Here is a 21,588-nt window from a genome sequence, read left to right on the forward strand (position 1 = left end):
ATGTTTACATATAACCAGGTTTGTAGGTATTCATTCCATGTAATATGATGCAACTATCCTGAATACAAACCAAAATGCCAAAATGCACAAATCTCTTCCTCAGAATTTGGCTTTCTATCCCTATTATATATCCTTTTTTTTTTTTTTTTTTTTTTTTTAGTGGAAATCACTGTTTCTGGGATTTTTCACTTTTGAAATTTTAACACACATGACTTCAATCTTTCAGGATTGTGGTTTTTGTGGTTTTAAGTTTTAGGGATTCCCACATTCAGGATTATGGCATTTGGGATTTTGTGGTTTGAGATGCTGGTTGCTGTCAACTATGAGCCACCAAGTTACCATTCAACATAAGCATAATAAGATGCCCCATATGACCTGAGTGTTGACTGACTCATCAAGCCAAATGCTAGGCATGCACAGCAACATTCCACTAATAAGTGGAAATGCTATTTTCGATAAGGCTTGAGCAAGTCCCGAAACCACAAGTTACATTGCATGGGATGACCCTGACCTACACAACTGCTATCCTGCTATTTTCCTTGTTCTGTCAAAATTTATACTTACAATCCCATGGGGCATTCCATGTGATCAGTTCATCAAGGAAGAAAAACCCAAGCTTTGTTTATGATTGGTTTTGCATAATATGCTACTACTACCCCAAAGGGAACAGTTGGAACACTACAGCCACATACTGGGGAGGAAGAAGAAGAAGAGTAGTGAAGACAAAATTCACAAGTGAGAACTTTTGAGCAGTTCACTTGGTTGTTTATTTTGCAAAGAATATGAAGAAAGAATAAGAAGTGTGGATCTACAGACATTCATAGACTGAGCTAATGGCTTGACTAAATGATCAAGGCCTTAGAAGATTAAAATGATTTGAAAATTCACAACAAAGAAGTATGTGAGCTGGGTGTGGTGCCCCATGCTTGTAATTCCAGTACTTAGGAGGCTAAGACAGGAGGATCATAGGTTCAAGGCTAGCCCCAGAAACTGAGAGAGACCCTATTTCAAAAAAAAAAAAAAAAAACAGGGCTGGGGTTGTGGGGTTGTAGTTAGATGGCAGAAAGCACTTGGGTTCAATCAGGGAGGAGGAGGAGCAAGAAGAGGAGGAGGAGGAAGAAGAGAGGAGGAGGAAGAGACAACTCCCTGAAAATGCACATGTGGAGATAGTTGTGGTATTCAAAACAATGACTCATGCTATATGTACCAGTCGCCCACCCTTGCCCAATGGCCTCATTAACAAAGTAGCCGTGTCAGCAGGAATGAAGGCTATGTGTGGGTCTAACATTCACCAAGGCTAATCTGTCAACTGCAATAATACTGAGCTTCCCAAATGGCACCATTCCTTGGGGTTGGAGGGGAGACTGTTAGCCAGTTATCTCGTGGCAGGTTAATTATGTTGGGCTGGTTCCATAATAGGAAAGGCAGTGCTTTGTATATTCTCATTGCTTATTCTCACTGGAATAGACACTTGCTGTAGAAATAGATTTGTTTTCTCTGCCCACAATGCTTATTCTAAAACCTCCATTGGTAGACTTCCAGAATAAATGTTCACCATCATGGTTTTGTTTTGTTTTGTTTTGTTTGCCATCACAGTATCCCAAACAGAACTGCTTCTAAGCAAAGGACTCATTTTGTAGCAAATGAAGCATGAAAATGGGCTCATGCTTGGAGAATTCCCCAATATTACTGTATTCCCCAATACTCTGAAGCAGCTGGCTTAATAAAACATTAAAATGGCCTTTTGAAGATTCTCTTATAATGCCATCTGGGCAGCAACACCTTGCAGAGCTGGAGTAAAGTCCTTCAAGAAACAATATGTACTCTACGCTAGTAGTTAATATATAATTTGATTTTTCTCACAGTCAAGAAATCAAGAGATAGAGTAACTCCTGTTACTAATTACCCTCAGGGATCCAATAGTTAATTTTTTTTCTAATCCTTGCGGCTTTGGGTTTTGCTGTTTCTAGAAGTCTTAATATCTAGAGAGGAAATGTTTCTACTAGGTTTCATAGTAATGGTCCATTAAACTGCAAGTTGAGACTTCTTCATGGAGTGATCAATGGGCAAAGAAGGAGACTTCCATACTGGCTGGGGTGACCGATCCTGACTATCAAAGGAAAACTGGGCTACTTTTACATAATGACATAAGTAAGATATATCTAAAATGCAGGAACTCCTCTGGGGCATCTCTTCTTACTCTCAAGTCCCAAGGTAAGTCAGCAAAAATTACATTAACCTAATATAAGCAAGATTTCTGATGGCCCAGACTTTTCAGGAATGAAGGTTTGGGTTACTTCACCAGACAAGAATTATAATCAGTAGAAGTGTTTGTGGAAAGCAAGAGGAATATGGAATAATTAGTAAATGAAAGTAATTAGAAATACCATGTACAATCATGTGACCAGCTGTAGAAACAAGGACTTTAATACTTAGGAGGATGTATTCCTTACTCTGGTATGAATATATTTGGGCATATATTAACCTATTCTTTTCTTCCTTTTTATTCCCCTTCCCTGTTCCCTCTCATCCAACATTATATTGCTAACATTAACTTTATTATGTTAACATTGAAGTTATAAGGGCATAAAAAGCAGAGTATGATTAAGAAAAAAATGAACATGATCCAAAGATGAAAAAGGAACTTTATATCTTCCATTGATGAGAGAATTGGATGTTTATGGCATATCTAGAATAACTAGGTAAAATGTTAGGCAAAATAATTTTGCTACTATCTTTTTTTGGAAGTTAAATCTGGTAAAAAAAAGTGTAGCCACTTCCCATGATTAAAAGGGATGGCCAAACTGATAAAGCATGGGCCATGATGGTTTCTGGGGTGTTAAGTAAGCTAAGCAGGAACTGTATTTCCAAGAATTTCCTTCTCCCTGCAGTCCTTGGTTAGAATTAGACACCAGTAGCTGGGCATGATCCCCGCACTTGGGAGGCTGAGACAGGAAGATCGCACAGGTTCGAAGCCAGCCTCAGCTACTTAGTGAGGCTCTCAGCAACTTAGTGAGACCCTGTTTCCAAATAAAGTATAAAATAGGTCTAGGAGTATAGCCCGGAGTTCTGTAGAAAGCCTCTGGGTTCCACCCCAGTATCACCAAAAAAAAAAAAAAAAAATTAGACACCAGAGAAATTTGCACAAGATTTAAAAAGCAGATATATGAAAACAGCAGCCATGCAGGGTCAGACAAAGCCAGAGCTCACATCTAACCTAACTGACACACTGGCATATGCTAAGGGCATAAAGTAGCAGCCAGGCCTCATAGTTCCTTCAGCTCCTACTGGATCACCTACTAGTTAGCTACTCAGAATCCTGAGCCAGGCGCACAAGCAGCTCTCTGATAAAGGGTACCAGTTACCTTGCAGGTCACCTATCTTAGAACATGGATAGCAGTGAGACAGGAATAAGTTCCCACACTTATTTTCTTTCCCTCATGTCACATTCATCTTTCTTTGCTTCTTGACTCAGCCTTGTATGTCCCAGTCTCCTAATACCAGACTCTAAGTCAACAATCATACATAGGATGCTTAACCAGTTCCCACAATTGTGTGTAAGTGTAATTCCACAGTAAAAAAGCCTTACTATGCTGGGTATGCTGGTGCATGCCTGTACTGGGATACTTGCGAGGCTGAGACAAGAGGATCACAGGTTCAAAACCAACCTCAGCAATTTAGCAAGACTCTCAGCAACTATATTGCTCAGAAGACTCTGACACTCTAAATACATTCTGATGCAATAATATGTTAAACTGCAATATCCTTGGCCGGGCGTGGTGGCGCACGCTTGTAATCCCCGCGCTTGGGAGGCGGAGACAGGAGGATCACGCAGGTTCGAAGCCAGCCGCGCGCGCTGGCTTAGGAGACCCTGTTTCCAAAATGAAAATGTAAAAATAGGTCTGGGAGTGTAGCCCGGAGGTAGAAGGGCTTCCAGGAACCCCAGTACCACCAAAAAAAAAAAAAAAAAAAAAAAAAATTGCAATATCCTTACTTTTAAAAAGTAGTTGAACATGGGATATTTCTAATTAAAGTCACTATTATATGAATTTGACTAAGAGGAAATTAATTCCTCCAAATTAAAGAAAAAACTACCAAGCATTGTTGTTAGACAGTTAAGGAGAAATATCTTTCCTTAAAGGGAAACGAGACAAATACAGAATTAGAAAAACATTTCATAATTCCACTAAAACCCTGCTCATCAAACTATTACCTATAATTCCTAAGGGGGGGAGAGAACAGATTCCAGCATATATAGTGCCATTAACAAAATTATCTTTAATCTGTAAATCCCTAACTTAGGACTTGTCTTTATCTTTGGATTCAGTGAAATCAGGAGTCTCAGGAGAGAAATTCCATTATCATGTTTAAAGCAGTAATCAATTAAAGTAATTTATATTCAGCATCAAGAATGAAGGCATTAACATGAGTAAAATGGTAAATATGGGGGAAAGGGAAGCCCCGAGAACATGAATCTCATTATGTATTTTCATTATTGTGGGGCAGGAGGAAGAAATTTTAATCAGCAATTGTGAACTTCCTTGTCACCTTAGTTATGATTCCTTACTTCTTTGGTACCATCACTAAACACCTGCTACTGCAAAGTATGTTATATAAATCGAGTAATTTAAACCAACAGCCATTCAACCAGATATGTATTATCATCATTTTACAGATAAGGAACATGCCCAAAGTTATATACCTTATAAATGGATGAGCTGATAATAAACTGCAGGGATGTCTTATCTACAAAGTTTGGGCTCTTAAATATTGTATAACACCCAGATATGTCCATTTTCACAAAGAACATCCATGTCACTAAACAACTGCCCTCCTCTGCACCCTGATCTAATTACCTATTCACCAAGCCACCCATAGATAATTCAGCATCCAACCTGGCTCTCTTCCACTTAATGCATTTCAGTAAGCCTGAAAGTAACACTTCACATTGCAAATTTAATACTTTTTCTGGGCATAAAAAAGAATATAAACTCATTTAAAATGAAAATCATGTATAATCCCAGAAACTTCAAATAAATTTAAAACTATGACAAACATTTACATCTTATAACTTTAGTTTTAGTTTTAGCATAATAATAATATTATTAACAAGAACAACAGTAGCAACTAACACTTACTTAGCTTCTACAAGGTGCCAAGCACTGTCTATTAGTCAAACCTACATCAACCCTATACAGAAGGCGCTTTTGTTATTCCCTTGAAAAGATGAGGAACCTGAGCATAAAGAAGTAAAGTAGTCATGAGTCATAAATGGCAGAACTGGGATTTGAACCCAGAGTCTAGTTACGGAGCATGTGCTCTTGACCAAAAAATTTCACTTCTGTACCTGGGCTGTACTGTGTGTTCCCCACACAAAGGTCCCTAGGGCTGAGGTATGGGGGGCAGACGGTGCCTCCTATTTTTAGCTGAGCCTATATTTTTATTCCGGAGGTACTCTTCCCTAAGATACTGCCATACACTCCCAAAAGCTCCTCTGGGAAGGCGTTCACTCCAGCTTTCCAGAAGTCTCTACAAGCTAACATAATTGAGTCTCCAGAGAATAAAATAAAACATCTGTCTAAATTATACCTAAATATGTGGTATTAAGTTATTTTAGAAACTTACTAGTTCTTTCATTCCCACAAGTACAGAGTGTAACAGCAAACTCATGCCAAAAATTACAATAGATGCTTGTTCTTTAAATCACTGCATTTGATAACCCTCTAGTAGTCTAAGCTTTATTCTAAGAACTTCAGTTCAGTTACAGTAAGTAAATCTAACAAAAGCCAGTAATTACTCCCTAATAAAAGCTAATAATCATATTAATTTAAGTATCAACACACTTTCTAAATACATTTTTTGAAGTACATTGAAATTTCAATTGATGACTTCATGAATGTGATAAGGGGAATCTCCAATACACTTAAGTTTATAAAAAGTGAAGAGAATTTTAAAATGTGTACTGGTATGTATCTTGCACCACCTCTAATTTTTAAAGTATTTCACTATTTCCAAAGAATGAATAAACTTTAACTGTATATATTTATTCTAGTGTGTGTGTGTGTGTGTGTGTGTGTGTGTGTGTGTGTGTGTTACTGGGGATTGATCCAGGGGCATTCTACCTCTGAGCTACACCCCTAGTCCTATTTTTTATTCTTTATTTTGAAACAGGGTCTCACCAAGTTGCAGAGGGCCTCACTAAGTAGCTGAGGCTGGCCACAAACCTGTGATCCTCCAGTCTCAGGCTTTCAAAAACTGGGATTACAAACTGGTACCACCACACTCAGCTTAAGTGTATATAGTTACTAAACATCCCCTAAACATGTGCACAGCACTGAGCTAAAATACTGTAGGAAGGAAAATGTATCTTCCTGATATTCTTACTCATTTTAATCCAGCATCCAGCATGGTAAGCAATTCTGCAAACTACAGACACCACTGCTTGCTTGACATGGCAAATGCTAAGAGTTCTTGGTCTCAAGGAGTCTGAAGCATTATATGTACAACAGGCTCACAAAAAACACACAGTTTAAAAGCACTGACACAAAGTGCAAAATAAAGCAGAATTAGCAATGTGATGATTACAGGATTCTGGTGGAAAGAGGAATGCAGTCTGGTCCTTGACATACTCTCTCCTCAAGTGGGTTTTTCTCTTATCCTGGGGAGGGAAAGGTTTAAGTGATCAACCAAGCCGGGACCAACTCCTCTGAGGCTTTCCTCCTACTTTTTGGGAACCAGTAGTTAGTTAAGAATTCACTAGAGAGTTTGGAGTACTGCTCAGTGGTAGAGTGTTGGTCTAGCATGCATGAGGCCCTGTTTTAATTCGCATCACTGCCTGCCCAAGGTGTGTGCACACGCACGCGCGCGCGCGCACACACACACACACACACTCTCTCTCTCTCTCTCTCTCTCTCTCTCTCTCTCTCTCTCTCACTCACTGGAAAGCCAATTCCTCAGGTTTAAACAAGTAGTTACTGGTTGTCTTTATTTCCTTCTTTGTGGCATGTAAGAAATAAACTGAAATAATTTAGAGTAGCCAGAAAAATCGGTGGCATGATTGAGTAGTGCTATTCTGTTAATAAATTATTTCTGTAGAGAAAAATATACAAGACAGTTTATCAGTAAATCTCAAAGAGATGTATCAGTAAGAGTCATAAAGAGGAAAGGTCAGGTGTCTTATCCAATATACCTCATTAGCAACATAGCTTTCTGATTTCTTCTCCTAGGTTATTGCGCTTTGCATTATTATTAAGACATTAGAGGCTATCTTTTAAAAGCAGAAATTCCCCTTTTAAGGTAACTGAAGCTAAGTGATAGTGATAAAGCGATAAATCCAAATCAGAATAAAGCAGCAGCTAAATAATCTCCCTGCTTATGTGGACTGTATTCACTACAGATGAACGCCACAGGGCAGAAGGCCATTAAAGGACAATGAGTCACCAAGTCTAGCACTGACCAAACCTTCCAGCCCCTCATGTCACCCTATTCTTCTACGTCTACTGCTTGTTTTATGGTTACTCTAGGCTTCTCGAAACTTCCTCCCAACACAAGCCATCACAGTAATATTTGTGCAGGATTTCATCATGAAACGTGAATCTTCTTCAATGGTATTAAAGAAAAATTTTTTCCTCTGGGGCTTGTTAAAACAGTAAAGAAGACTTATTCAAAACTATTGTGATAGCAAAGAAAGACAGCTGGGGGGCTTAAGGGCAAGAAGCAGAGTGAGGGGTCAGCAGATGGAAAATTACTACGAGAAGATATGACACTGGGGGATATCAAGGGTGATCAGATACCAAGGATGGTATCTTACGAAAATGCCTGAGCAGGATTCTTTGCTGAGACTGGACTGTGCAGGACAGTGGAGACAGAATGGACATAAAAGGCAAGGTCAAGGCCTAGTTGAGAAGGCTCAGGGGAGCCTAATTTAAGTTTGGTCAAGAGTCTTTGTCACTAGACCTCCCCCCACCTACCACCTCCCCTTTACCAAATCCTTTTCCTGATACACCAAATAGGGTGCTGTAAGTGCTCATATTAAAAGCACTTTCATGGACCATGATAAAGCAGCCCGCTGCATTTGAAAACTGGAATGTTTCTAAAACACGTGGATTCACAGAGAATACAAATCTAATCATGACCTCCACTTATGTCCTCCAAGGACCACGGCGGCCTCAGGACAGTTCTTGCTAAGGCACGCAGGGGCCTGCCACTCTACCAGTCCCTCTCACTAGCCGCCCTCCTCTAGGCTAGGCCCGCTCTCTAGAGGTCACACTCAGGGACTGGCTGTGCAATGTTCCTTCATCCCAGAGCCCTCTTCTCTCGCCAACTCGACTTTCCCGAGAGCCACTTGGCATGGGAACCTGTCTATGGGCCGCCTGCGTGAGCATGGCTCCTGCCTCCCCTTCCTTCTTTGTTCAGTGTTCTGATGGGTCAGATGACAAGGAACTGTAACTTTCTACTGTACTTGTTTGTCTCTACGCCTCTCTCCCTCCTGAGGCTCTGAGTCACTTAGAGGAGGGAACAGGTTTCCTTTGCCTTAGTATCCCTATTGTCTTCAACTGTGATGAAGCAAATAGGAAAGGAAATAAAAGTAAACTCTCTTTTCAAGCTGTGAAAGCCGCACTGCTGATCCCAGAGGGAATGGCAACCATGCTAATAAACCTGTTACCATATCCTCCACTGGCAGCTCACTAGAACTCGGGGCTGTTTCTTTGCTTCTGTTTACTCCCTGAACTAAAGTGATCAAAACAGTACTGAAAAACACTTTCTGAGAAAAACTTTCTCAGTCTATAACCAAAGGCACTGTGTGGTGAACTCCTTTTTTGGTAGCCATCTCCTTCCCCCAGGATGGGAGAGGGAAGGGAATTCCCGGTTATCCCTTCCATCTCAACCCACACATGCCTTGTACATTACCTTATTACCTCCAAACAAGTTTCTGATATTCTCTGCTGTTGTCATCGCCTACAAAAGGACCAATTGATCATGTCTTCAGGTCCACTTTCTATAATAAAACTGCTGGAGGGACTGGCTTGGGATGCTGACAGAACGTGACCTACTCAAGATGACAATACAAAAATAAAAGAAACACATAGAGAGCAAGAGAGAGCAGGACAGACAAAAGAACTACAAGACAAAACAACAAAATGGCTTTAAGTCCTTCTCTCTCATGAATTACATTAAATAAAAAGATTACAGAACCCAATTAAAAGGCACAGAGTGCCTAAATGGATTAATAAAATAAGACTCAACTAAGAGGGAATAACGGTGCTTACCTGTAATCCCAGTCCTTGGGAGGGTGAGGCAAGAGGATCACAAGTTCAAGGCCAGCCTCAGTAACTTGGCAAGACTGTTTCAAAATAAAAAATAGGGCTGGAGGCATGGCTCAGAGGTAGAACAACCCTGGGTTCATTCAATCCCCAAAGCACACACACCCCTTAACAAATGTAAGACAAAAATCATAGTATCTTTTCTATGATGATATGAAACTAGAAATAAATGGCAGGAAGATAACTGAAAAATCCACAAATATGTTGAAATGAAATAATACTCCTGAAAAAAGAATCAAAGGGCATACTAGAAAAAACATATTTATACAAATGAAAACAAAAACAACATACCAAAATGTATGGCACATATGGTTTTAAGTGGGAAGTTCATAATGACTTCATTAAAAACCACCTACCAGCCAGGTATGGTGGCACATGCCTGTAGTAATCCCAGTACTTGGGAGACAGAGACAGGAGGATTACAGGTTTGAGGATAGCCTCAGGAACTTAGTGAGATCTTGAGCAGCTTAACATGACCCTGTATTAAAAAAAAAAAAAAAAAAAAAGGCTTGGAGTGTAACTCAGCAGTAGAATGCCCCTGGTTCAATCTCTGGTACCCCCTCCCCCCAAAAAAATCACTTACATTTAAAAAGGAAGAGTTCAAATAAAAAATCTAATGCTATGACTCAAGAATGAGAAAAAGAGCACACTAACCACAACAGAAGGAAGAAAATGATAAAGATTAGAACAGAAATTAAATAAGAAAAGAAAATAGACAAATAAAACAAGTTTAAAGATCAATAAATTGACAAACTGTTAGATAAACTAAGTAAAAGAAAAGGACTCAAATAAATACACTCAAACATGAAAGGAGAGATGTTACAATTGGTAACAGAGAAATAAAAAGAATTACAAGAAAAACTAACATGAATAATTATATGACAACAAACCAGATAACAAAAGAAATTAATATATTCCTAGAAACATAACCTACTGTGATGTTTAGTTCAGATGGCTGCTAAAGCATTATTTCCAGGTTGTCTATGAGGGTGTTTTGTGGAAGAGATCAGCATTTCTATCAGTAGATTGAGCAAAGAATATGCCCTCACTAATGTGGGCAGACATCATTCAATCCACAGAGTGACTAATTAGAACAAAATGGTAGAGGAGGGAGAATTCACTCTCTTCCTGGGCTATGATAGCCATCCTCTTCTGCTCATGGAAAATGAAAATTCCAGTTCTTCAGATTTTGGATTTAGGATGAATTAGGCCACAGTTTTCCTGGTTCTCCAGCCTGAAGAGATGTTCTTCAGCAGGCATATTGCTGAAGAGACGTCTTAGCCTCTATAAATGTGTGACCCACTCCCATAATTAACCTCCCATGTATCTCTAAATATTCTATTGGCTGTGTTTCTCTGGAGCACCCTAATAAACCTACCAAGACTGACTTACAAAGAAACAGAAAACCTAAACAGACCTTAACTATTGAATCGATAATCAAAAACCTTCTAATAAAGAAAAGTTCAAGACCAGAAGCCTTCACTAACTGATTCTACTGAATATTTAAAGAAGAACTAGCCAGACTTGGTGTCGCGGGCCCGTAATCCCAGTGCTTGGGAGGCTAAGACAGGAGGGTGGCAGGTTCAAGGCCAGTCTCAGCAATTTAGTGAAACTGTTTCAAAATTAAAAATAAAATAGGGCTGAGGTGAGCCGGGCATGGTAGCACACGCTTGTAATCCCAGCATTTGGGAGGCTGAGACCAGAGACCCTGTTTCAACATAAAGAATAAAAAACAGGGCAGGGGGTATAGCTCAGAGGTCAAATGTCCCTGGGTTCCATCCCCAGACCCACAAAAAAAAAAAAAAAAAAAAAAAAAACAGGGCTGAGGTGTAGCCCAAGGATAAAAGAGCCCTGGTTTCCGTTCCCAGTACAAGAAAGAAAGAAAGAAAGAAAGAAAGAAAGAAAGAAAGAAAGAAAGAAAGAAAGAAAACCTCAATCTTTTTCAAACTCTTAAACAGAAAAGAGAATGATTCATACCTCTTTTTTTAGGCCAGCATTATCTTGATACCAGAGCCTAAAAAATATATTACAAGAAAACTACATGCCAATATGCCTAACATAGACACAAAAGTTCTCAAATCAAATGAAAAAAAGAGAAGACCAAAATCAATAGCATATTAAAAAGATCATACACCAAAATCAAATGATATTTCTATCTGGGATTAAAGGATAGTCCAACATACAAAAATCAGTATGAGCAGAGCATGGTAGTACATGCTTATAATTTATAAGGGTTTGAGGACAGCCTTAGCAATGTAGTGAGATGTTGAGCAACCTAGCAAAACTGTCTCAAAAATAATATATAGCTGCTGCTGTAGCTCAAAGGTAGAATGCCCCAGGCTCAATCCCCAATACCAAAAAAAAAAAACCAGAAGAAAATAGTGTGATATACTACATTAACTAAAAAATCTCCTTATCATTTCAACAGACACAAAAGAAGCATTTGACAAGACCCAGCACCCTTTCATGATAATACTCACCACACAGGAACAGAAGCAAATTACCTCAACATAATAAAGACCATATATGAAAAGTCTACAGCTAGCATCATACTTGATGGAAAACAAAGCTTTCCTCTAAGAGCAGGAAAAATGACTAGTGGACATTTTTACCACTTCCATTCAACATAGTACTCAAAGTCCTAGCAACAGCAATTAAACAAAAAGAAAAAAGAAATAAAGGGCATCTAATAGAAAGTAAAAAGTAAAATTATCTGTTTCTCCATGAGATGATCTTATAGGTAGAAAGCCCCAAAGATTCTACACACACATTAGAACTAGTAAATTCAAGGAAGTTTTAGGATGCAAAATCAACATACAGAAAAATCAGCTGTGTTTCTATACGCTAACAAGGAACTATTTGAAAAAAAATCAAGAAAACCTACAAAAACACCAAAAAGAAATACTCAGAAACAAAGTTAATCAAGAGGTGAAAGGTTTTTTTATATATAAAAAACTATAAAAAGTGCTGAAAGAAATTAAAGAAAAATAAATCGCAAGACAGCTCATGTTCATGGATTGCAAGAATATTATTAAAATGTCCATACTCCTCAAAGTAATTTATAGAATCAATGAAATCTCTATGAAACTCTAGTGGCAGTTTTTAACAGAAATAGAAAAATAATCCTAAAATTTATATGGAACCACAAAGAATGCTGAATACCCTAAATGATTTTGAGAAAGAAAAAAGCTAAAACCTCACACTTCTTGATTTTAAAACACATTAAAAGTGGTGTGTGATTGCACACATTTGTAATCCCAGTACTTGAGAGGCTGAGACAGGAGGATTGCAGGTTCATGGCCAGCCTCAGCTACTTAGTGAAGCCGTCTACAACTTAGTGAGACTCTGTTTCAAAATTAAGGATAAAAAAAATAGGGCTGGGGGTGTAAGTCAGAGACAGAATGCCTCTAGGTTCAACCCCCTGTTCCACAAAAAAATAAAATAAAATAAAACACATTATAAAACTACTGTAATCAAAACAGTATTGCAGGGTGTATTCATTCGAGTCACCCCTCCATGCTACTCTGGCATGGGGCTGTATTTCTATTTTCTGTATTTCTATCTTTCTAATAAACTTCTTTTTTTTTTTTTTTTTGGTGGTACTGGGGTTCCTGGAAGCCCTTCTACCTCCGGGCTACACTCCCAGACCTATTTTTACATTTTTATTTGGAAACAGGGTCTCCTAAACCAGCGCACGGGGCTGGCTTCGAACCTGCGCGATCCTCCTGTTTCTGCCTCCCAAGCGCGGGGATTACAAGCGTGCACCACCACGCCCGGCTCTAATAAACTTCTTTAAAAAAAAAAAAAAAAAAACAGTATTGCACTGACATAAATAAAGGCATACAGACCAATGGAACCAAATAGAGAGTCCAACTGTAAACACATGCCAATACAGTCAAATTATCTTTATCAGGGGTGCTAATAAAATACAGTGGAGTAGGATGCGGTGGCACACGCTTGTAATCCCAGCATTTGGAAGGCTGAGACAGGAGGATCACAGTTGGAGGACAGCCTCAGCTACTTAGTGAGGCTCTTTGCAACTCAGTGAGACCCTGTTTCAAAATAAAGAATAAAAATTAGGGCTGGGGGTGTAGCTTGGGAGTAGAATGCCCTGGGTTCCATCCCCAATACCACAAAGGAAAGGAAAGGAAAGGGGGGCGTAGGAGAGGGGAGGGGAGGGGAGGGGGGAGGGGAGGAGAGGGGAGGGGGGGGAGAGGGGGAGAGAGAGAGAGAGAGAGAGAGAGAGAGAGAGAGAGAGAAAAAACACAGTGGAGAAAGGAAAGGACAACCTTCTCCATAAATGGTGTTGGGAAAACTGAATATATATAAACAAAAGAATGAAACTGGACCCTTATAAAATACACAAAAATCAACCCAAAATGAATTAAAGACATAATTGTAAGACCTGAACTACAGAACCCTTAGAATATAAGAGAAAAGCACCATGCCAGGCGTGGTGGCGCACGCTTGTAATCCCAGCATCCGGGAGGCTGAGACGGGAGGATCGCGGTTCGCAGACAGCCTCAGCTACTTAGTGAGGCCCTCTGCAACTCAGTGAGACCCTGTTTCAAAATAAAGAATAAAAATTAGGGCAGGGGCTGTAGCTCGGAGGTCAAATGCCTCTGGGTTGCATCCCCAGACCCACAAAAAAAAAAAAAATAGAGCTAAGGTGTAACTCAAAGGTAGAATGCCCCTGGGTTCCATCCCTCATACCACAAAATAAACAAACAAACAAACAAACAAACAAGCAAAAAACTTGAAAAGACATCCCTCAAAAATGGATACACACTGGCCAATAGGTCAATAGGTGTGTGAAAGTTGGTTAATATCACAAATCATGAGGGAAATGCAAATCAAAATCACAATGAGATATCACTCCACATCTGTTGGCATGGCTATTACCAAAACCCAGAAACAAAGCTTCCAAAAAAGAATGACTGAAGCCGGGCATGGTGGCTCATGCTTGTAATCCCAGTACTTGGGAGGCTGAGATAGGAGGATCATAGGTTCGTGGACAGTCTCAACAACTTAGTGAGGCCTTCCACAACTTACTGAGACCATATTTCAAAATAATAAAATGAGGCTAAGTTTGTAGCTCAAAGATAGAATGTCCCTGGGTTCAATCCCCAGTAGCCAAAAAAATTTTTAAAAATAAAAATAAAAAATATGACCTAGCAATTCTCCTTCTGGGTATTTATCCAAAAGAACTGAAATCACAATCTCAAAAGAGATGTTTGTACTCCCATGTTTGCTGCAGCATTATTCACAATAGTCAAGATACAGAAATAATTCAAATGTCCATAGACAGATGATCAAGCAAAATGTAATAAACATATATGATGGAATACTATTCAGCCATAAAAAAGAAATCCTGTCATGTATTAAAACATGTATGAATCTTGAAAGCATTGTGCTAGAATGAAGTAAGCTAGCCACAGAAGGATAAATATTACATGATTCTACTTCTACAAGGTACCTAAAGTAGTCAAACTCATCAAAAATAATAATGGTAGTAGCTAAGGGTTAGAGGGAAAGGGAAATGGAGAGTTACCATTCAACCGGTATTAATTTTTAGTCCCACAATATGAAAAATTTCTAGAGACTTGCTATACAATATTGTGCCTACAATTAAAAATATCATACTATACACCTAAAACTGTTACGAGAGAAGATCTCATGTTTTTTTTTTTTTTAACCATAATAAGTCAACAGACAGGTTAAGAGATTTAAATACAACTGGAAAACAGACATCAAACATATTACACAGTAACTATAGTGCAGCCTGTACTACAGAGAAACAATGAAATAGGAGAAAAAACTGAATGAGAGGTTAAGACATATAGAATGAATGAGAAATGTTAGTATATCTAACCAGAATACCAGGAGCACTAGGAGAACAGAGGCAAAGCAACATCCAATCCACTGAACAGAGCTAAGGTAACATTCAAACAGTTCTGGAAATGGTTAAGGCATTTCCAGAACTGATGAAAGATATGAATCCACAGAAGAAAGATTTAAATAAATCATATTACTCACCATTTAGAGAAACAATGAACTAATGGGGAAAACAAAGGCAAAGTCCAGCATATGATGGAGTTAAGGTCTAATATAATCTAATTACAAAAAAAAGAAAGGAAAAAAAAGGAAAACATAGGACACCAAAAGCAAAGCAATAATCAAAAAGACAGTCATTGGTAAGTGTCCATAGGTTATGGACAATGTGAATTCACAGATAGAGAAAGCAAGCAGGATGTACAGAACCCCATGCCTAAATGCACTGCAGTGAGACTATAACAACAGAGTGAACCTTAGAGTCAGACTAAAAAGATCGCCTGCCAGTTGGCAAATGACATCTGAACAGAAACAATGCACTCAGTAGACAATAGAATGCTGTCTTCTCAGCAGTAAAAGAAATTATCAATCTAGAGTTACAGACCAAACCAAGCTATCTTTCAAGAATAGGGCAAAATATGTTTACAGATTTAAGAAAGAAAAGTTTATGATTCACAAACCTTCACCAAAAGAACTTCTAAGAGTTCATCAGGTAAAGAGAAAATGCCCCCAATGCAAAGTGAGATGGAAAATGAAATTATAAAAATAATAATAATTGGCCGGGCATGGTGGCACACGCTTGTAATCCCCGCCCTTGGGAGGTGGAGACAGGAGGATTGCGCAGGTTCGAAGCCAGCTGCGCTGGCTTAAAAGACCCTGTTTCCAAATAAAATATATATAAACATAGGTCTGGGAGTGTAGCCCGGAGGTAGAAGGGCTTCCAGGAACCCCAGTACCACCAATTATTATTATTATTACCAGTAATTATTATTAAACATTACATGGCTAATTTGGCTAATTCTATACAATATGGCCTTAAAATAAGAAAGACTTAGTAATAGCATATAGATCAGAAAGAAGTCATAGACATTAAATACCTTTTTCTCCCAGTTCACTGTCCTACACACCAACTTGGAGACCACTGGTATGGACTATTTTCATGCACCAGTGTTCAGCTACAACAAAGAGCAATGTCAGCTGCCATCACCTCATGAGTCATGTTAAATCCAGGTACCAAGTCACACAGGACTTATAAGTTGGGGATAAAGTGGAAAATGGCAGGACACTCCAGACAGAGAAGAGTAGAGCTTCAGAAGTAGAGAAAAGGCAGGCACACCCTCTTCTTCCTCTAATAAAGTATATCACATCATAGTGTGTGTTCTTTCAAAAACTCAAAGACAAAACAAAACCTTCTACAAGTGACAGGAGCAACAGTGGAAAACGTCAGAGATTCATTATTAACTTGGGCAGTCACTTAACTTTCTCTCTGAAGGCCTCGGCCTCTTAGGTAATAACATGCAATGATGCCCTTACACGTATCACTACATGTTTTGATGATAATTGAAACAACTCAACAGGGTTGAGCACTGATCTCTTTGTTGCACCACTGATCTCTTATATACCACTGTACAACTATTCGCCGAGCACTGGCAATACAGAAAAAGAAGACAAAGTCAGGCAGCAATTAGCCTGCAACCTGATAAGCACTGAGAAGTATGACGGACGCATAGGGCACTGGGCAAAGCCAAGGGTGGTGGCAGACATATGCTGTCCTCTTGCCTTTTCAGGCTATTAGCAATGATTCCCCTAGAACAAACTACCAAGGGCCACCAGAGTTATATTAAGTACTTATTACAGTTATTACTGAATTGCATCAAAAGATTTTCCACCAAGAATTTTTAAAATTAAAAGTTTTTTTAATCTAACCAGTTCAATTTTAAAATATTCCAAGAATTAGTCAAATCAATTTCCTTTATACTGCTCAAAATTTCAACACAGAAAGCAGGCCAGCGCATTTTTGATCGATAAATATTAGCATAAATCAGTTTTTTCCCAAAACACTAAAAAAAGTTTTTGTTCTTTCACTGGAAAACACAGAGAAATAATAATATATTAGTTATATCCATGTAGGAGTTATCCAAGTATAACCTAACGGTATAAAAAAAATCTCTAATATGTGCATTTCTCTGCACTTACTTTACAACCTAAAATCAAAATATTCTACGGGAATTCTTTAATCTGCAATATGACTTCTACTTCATGAGGAAGTGTTTAATGCTTTAAAAGTTAATGATTGGTTATTCTGTTATATTAGCCAACTGAGGCCTATTAACAAGGCACACACAAATCCTTCATCTAAAAAAATACTCCTGAAAAGGTACACACAGAATGTTCTCAAAGAAAAACAATTCATTCTCTTATTCTACTACATACAGCAGTAGGACATAAGAGATCAGTATTATAACATCCCCCTTTTAAATTTATTCTGAATATATGTGACATTGGGAAGGGCAAATATCACATTATTTCCAAGGACAAACAATTCAAAGATGTTACATGTATAAAGATATTAATTACATTAACTAAAAAAAAAAACAATCAAATAGCAAGATGGTTTTTACAGTGTTGTATCTATTGGCTTTGATTTCTGAGGGTAATAAAGCATTCTTATTTATTGTCTTCAGTACTCCAAAGACCTAGAATTTCATAAGAATTTTTAAATGCCACATGACTGAAAACAACTCCAAACAAATGCACGTTTTGACTGCCATCCTGGTCCTAATATATGAACTACAAGAAGGTTTGCTACTTCATTTCACTGATGAGAGATGAGACTGGATAACACCACTTACTACTAACCAGAGAATAAGGAGAGACTCGAATGGCAATTTAATAACCAACAGTGGTGGCTCCTTGGATAAACACCTAAAACACTCATAAACCAATTTAGCTCTATTTACACACTGTCTCCTGCTGTATTTTACTTGTTTGGGACTACTACTTGTACTTGTATACTACATTTCTTGAGGGGAAAGGCCTTGTATTAAGTACTTCTGCATTGCCCTTGAACTCAAAAACAGTTGAATACAATTTATTAACAGCAACAGTATGTATTTTTCATAGCAGTTGGGAGATAATTAGGATGTGGGTAAAGTAAACGAAATGGAGATCTAGTTATGTACAACACAGAAGGAACAAGAAGATAAAAATGACTTTGAATAACGTTCAGAAACAGAGCAAATGAGTTTATTGAGCATAATCACTTTTGGAGGGTACTCCTAACAAAATGTATCACACTACTGTTCCTTAGCTCTAAAATTATCATTTGGTCTTACATGTGATGCTACATTTTGTGCAATTCCTTGATGCATTTTTCTATAAGGCTATCTTATGTCTATCAAGTATGAAAAGAGCTATACTATTCAAAATCTGAAGGAGAATAAAAACAATGTAATTTTCCACTCCTAGATGAACAGACACAGTACTCTGCTAATAAAAACAAAGGTCGTGGTCTGTTTTACTTTTCATTCACACTCCTGCATGAAAGGAATTTTTTAGAACTTCTGTTTGAAAAAATCCTGTGCCAACATGGCTTGAAAATCAACTTTAACCAAATCATCTTTTTTTCTCTGACCTTTTTTAATCTCTCGATCAAAATTACGCATCAATCATATTTTCAAAAGTAAGTTCTGATGCAAAAGAAGTCTTCAAAGTATAATAGTGGCAGCTTTACAGTATCTTTCCCATTTTAAATGCGTGACACTGGGGAGGACAAAAGCTGACTCTGAAACATCTTCATGGGTCCTCTAACAATGGTCTCTTACAATAATTGTACTGTTTCCTTGTTCCCCTATTCTCTGAGGTTAAAATTTCTGGTTATATTCCTCTCCGATACTTCAAAAGCGGGCTGGTATCTCTTTCCTTTCATATCTTTTGTCTACGAACGCCAAAGCACTTCTTTATTTTACCAACCCTATGAAGTCACTGGTACATCAAGCCTGGCGAGCTGATGAGTTAACCAGCCAGCCAGTGAGCTCTGGACAGCAGACCAAAACTTAGCCCCCTTCTATCTGCTTAAAACTGGTCTGAAGATCAGTCACGGCCCCATTGTAGGTCATGGAGATTTAAACACACACACACACACACACACTCACACACACCTTTTCTACAAAAGAACTTGCACACGCGCGCACACACACACACACACACACACACACACACACATGCACACACAATTGCACTTTTCAGAAGGGGAAAGTACCATAACCTGTCTTGTTCGTTTAGTTTTCCTGAGTTTAAACTCCGAGGACATCCATCTGCAGCTTGATTTAAAAAAAAAAAAAAAATCCTAAGGGCAATTTGATCAGCTTGAAAATCCTTCAAAGAAAATGCCCCTGGTGACACTGCAAGGAGAGCGCGCCCGGCAAAGCCAGCCCGGCGCCGCCGCCGCCCCGAGGGGGCTCCGGGGCAGGGGCTCGGCCGGCGCCCCCTGCCCGCCCGCGCCCCGCCGCGCCCCGGGTCCCCCCGCCCCGGCCCCACTCACGTTCTCCGCGTCCCGCTCGTTCACCGTGGGCAATGGCGTCCGCGCCGACATCTTGCGGGGTCCGAGGGCCCGGCGCTGCAGGCCGCGCGGAGGCGCCGAGCGAGCGCGGGCCGGGCGCGGGGAGCCGCCGCCGCCGCCTCAGGTGAGCGCCGCCCGCGCCCGCGCCGGCCCGCAGCCCGCGCCGCGCAGCCCCGAGGCCGGAGGGCGGGCGCCAGCCGGGCCGCGCCGCCGCCGCATGGGCCCCGCCCGCCCGGGGCCGCCGCGCGGGCCGCAGTCGCGCCTCGGCTCCTGCGGGGCGGGACGCGGGGGGAGCGGCGGGCGGGCGTCTGGGGGAGGCTCGCGGCGGCTCCCGCGCCTCCTCGGGACTCGGCGGGCGCGCGAGGCTTCCCCGCCGCCGCCCCGGGAGTCGGGGTGGGACGCTGGGCGCGCGGAGGCCGAGCAGCCTCGCCCGGCGGCGCGGCCTTCCCCGGGCGGCCTCCCGGGCGGGGCGGTGGGGTGCGAGGCGCCCCCGCGGCGGCCGGGACCCGGGGACCCGCTCCGCGCGACCCCCGGGATCGTCACTTCCTGGGACGCGAGGAAGTGTCTCGTGGGCGAGCGCTTTTATGGGGGAGGGAGGAGCCCTGCCTCGGCTCGGGCCCCGACCTGCACCTTCCAGGTGGCCCCGTCGCCCTCCCAGCACCTGCCGCTCAGCCAGTCCCGCGGGCGTCCACGCGCGGGCGGGGACGGAGGAGGGTCACGATTCACTGGCCATTTTAATGAGCAGCGCTGCTTTTCCCAGCCTTGCTCCGGAGCTGATGTGCAGCACGCTCCGCCTCCAGGACCTAAACCTCACCTTCTCTCCTTACTCCTCTTCTTGCCAATATTCCTTTGTCACATCCTTTCACGAAATGAGCAGGACAATAGAAGAAGCAATGGTTAGGACAGGGCAGGTAGATACGTTTTTGGAGCTGTTTTCATGAGCCTCGAATGGGAATCTTAACGATGGTGGGAAATTCCTTCTCTCCCCGGAATTCATCCATTGGAAGGAAGAATTCCTATTCCAGATGGTTTTTATCCTGACTCATGAAAGATTGTTTCGGAAAAGTTAACACTTGACCCTTCAAGACACGGGCCCAAGAGACCTAAAAATAGCACTCACCAATCCTCTGAGGGGGAAAAAAAAAATTCTCACCCAGTGTAGTCATTTCTAGAACAACATCTGTGTGTATATTAAACCCTTCCCAACTTCACAAAGCAAACAAAAATCCTAAGGTCATCACCCCACCTCGACCAGCATTGGGCCTCTGGAACTGCAAGCCTGCATCCTGAGGTATGGTGTGTGTCTGGGGATACACTCTCTCTCTAGAGACCCTGAATCACCAAGACACGTATAAGCTTGTACCTTTTTGATCAGCTAGAACCACTGCTGCCTCCAGGAGCTGCTCAGGCCCGGTGAGAGGTCCCATTGACTAGTGCTGCCGCGCAGTTCCCTTACACTACAATAGGCCTCCTGTTAACTTGGAATAAACAAGCATCTCTGCAAAGGTGTTCAGCCCCATTGGAATATGAATCATTCTGTCAACAGTAGCTTGGATTTCACTCTTCACAGTGTACTCACATACTGTCTTCTGTCTTTATCCTTGTGTTGACCCTGACAGGCAGATTTATTTCCATTTTTCAAAATTCCACTGAATTGGCTTATTCAAAATCATGGATGCTGCAGGTTAATGAGATACAGAAAAAGATAACTGGAATATGTAGCAACGTTCAATCTTGTACCAGTCACAAGACCCACAGGTTCGCCTCTGTAAGGTTTGATGGCTAGTGTCAGAGCTGAAAGGAGAGCCCAGGACCCTGGCACAGTGAATTGCACAGATTTTGTTAAAGTGTACGTTACAGCCATGGACAACT

General features: G+C 40.7%; 1 protein-coding gene across 4 annotated transcripts in view; it reads right to left on the bottom strand.

The window, feature by feature from the left end:
• MARK1 (microtubule affinity regulating kinase 1) overlaps window positions 1–19,749 on the bottom strand; it is a gene marked incomplete at both ends in the record, with an annotated part of 135,216 nt that extends 115,467 nt beyond the window's left edge. For all 4 annotated transcript variants that reach the window (XM_080699259.1, XM_080699258.1, XM_080699257.1 and 1 more), the window contains one exon: window positions 19,699–19,749. In XM_080699259.1, coding sequence (XP_080555385.1) covers window positions 19,699–19,749 — 51 coding nt within the window. The remainder of the gene's footprint in view (window positions 1–19,698) is intronic.
• Between the last annotated feature and the right edge of the window lie 1,839 nt (window positions 19,750–21,588).

The sequence above is a fragment of the Muscardinus avellanarius genome (genome assembly GCF_963383645.1).
Source record: "Muscardinus avellanarius genome assembly, chromosome: 7".
NCBI lineage: Eukaryota > Metazoa > Chordata > Mammalia > Rodentia > Gliridae > Muscardinus > Muscardinus avellanarius.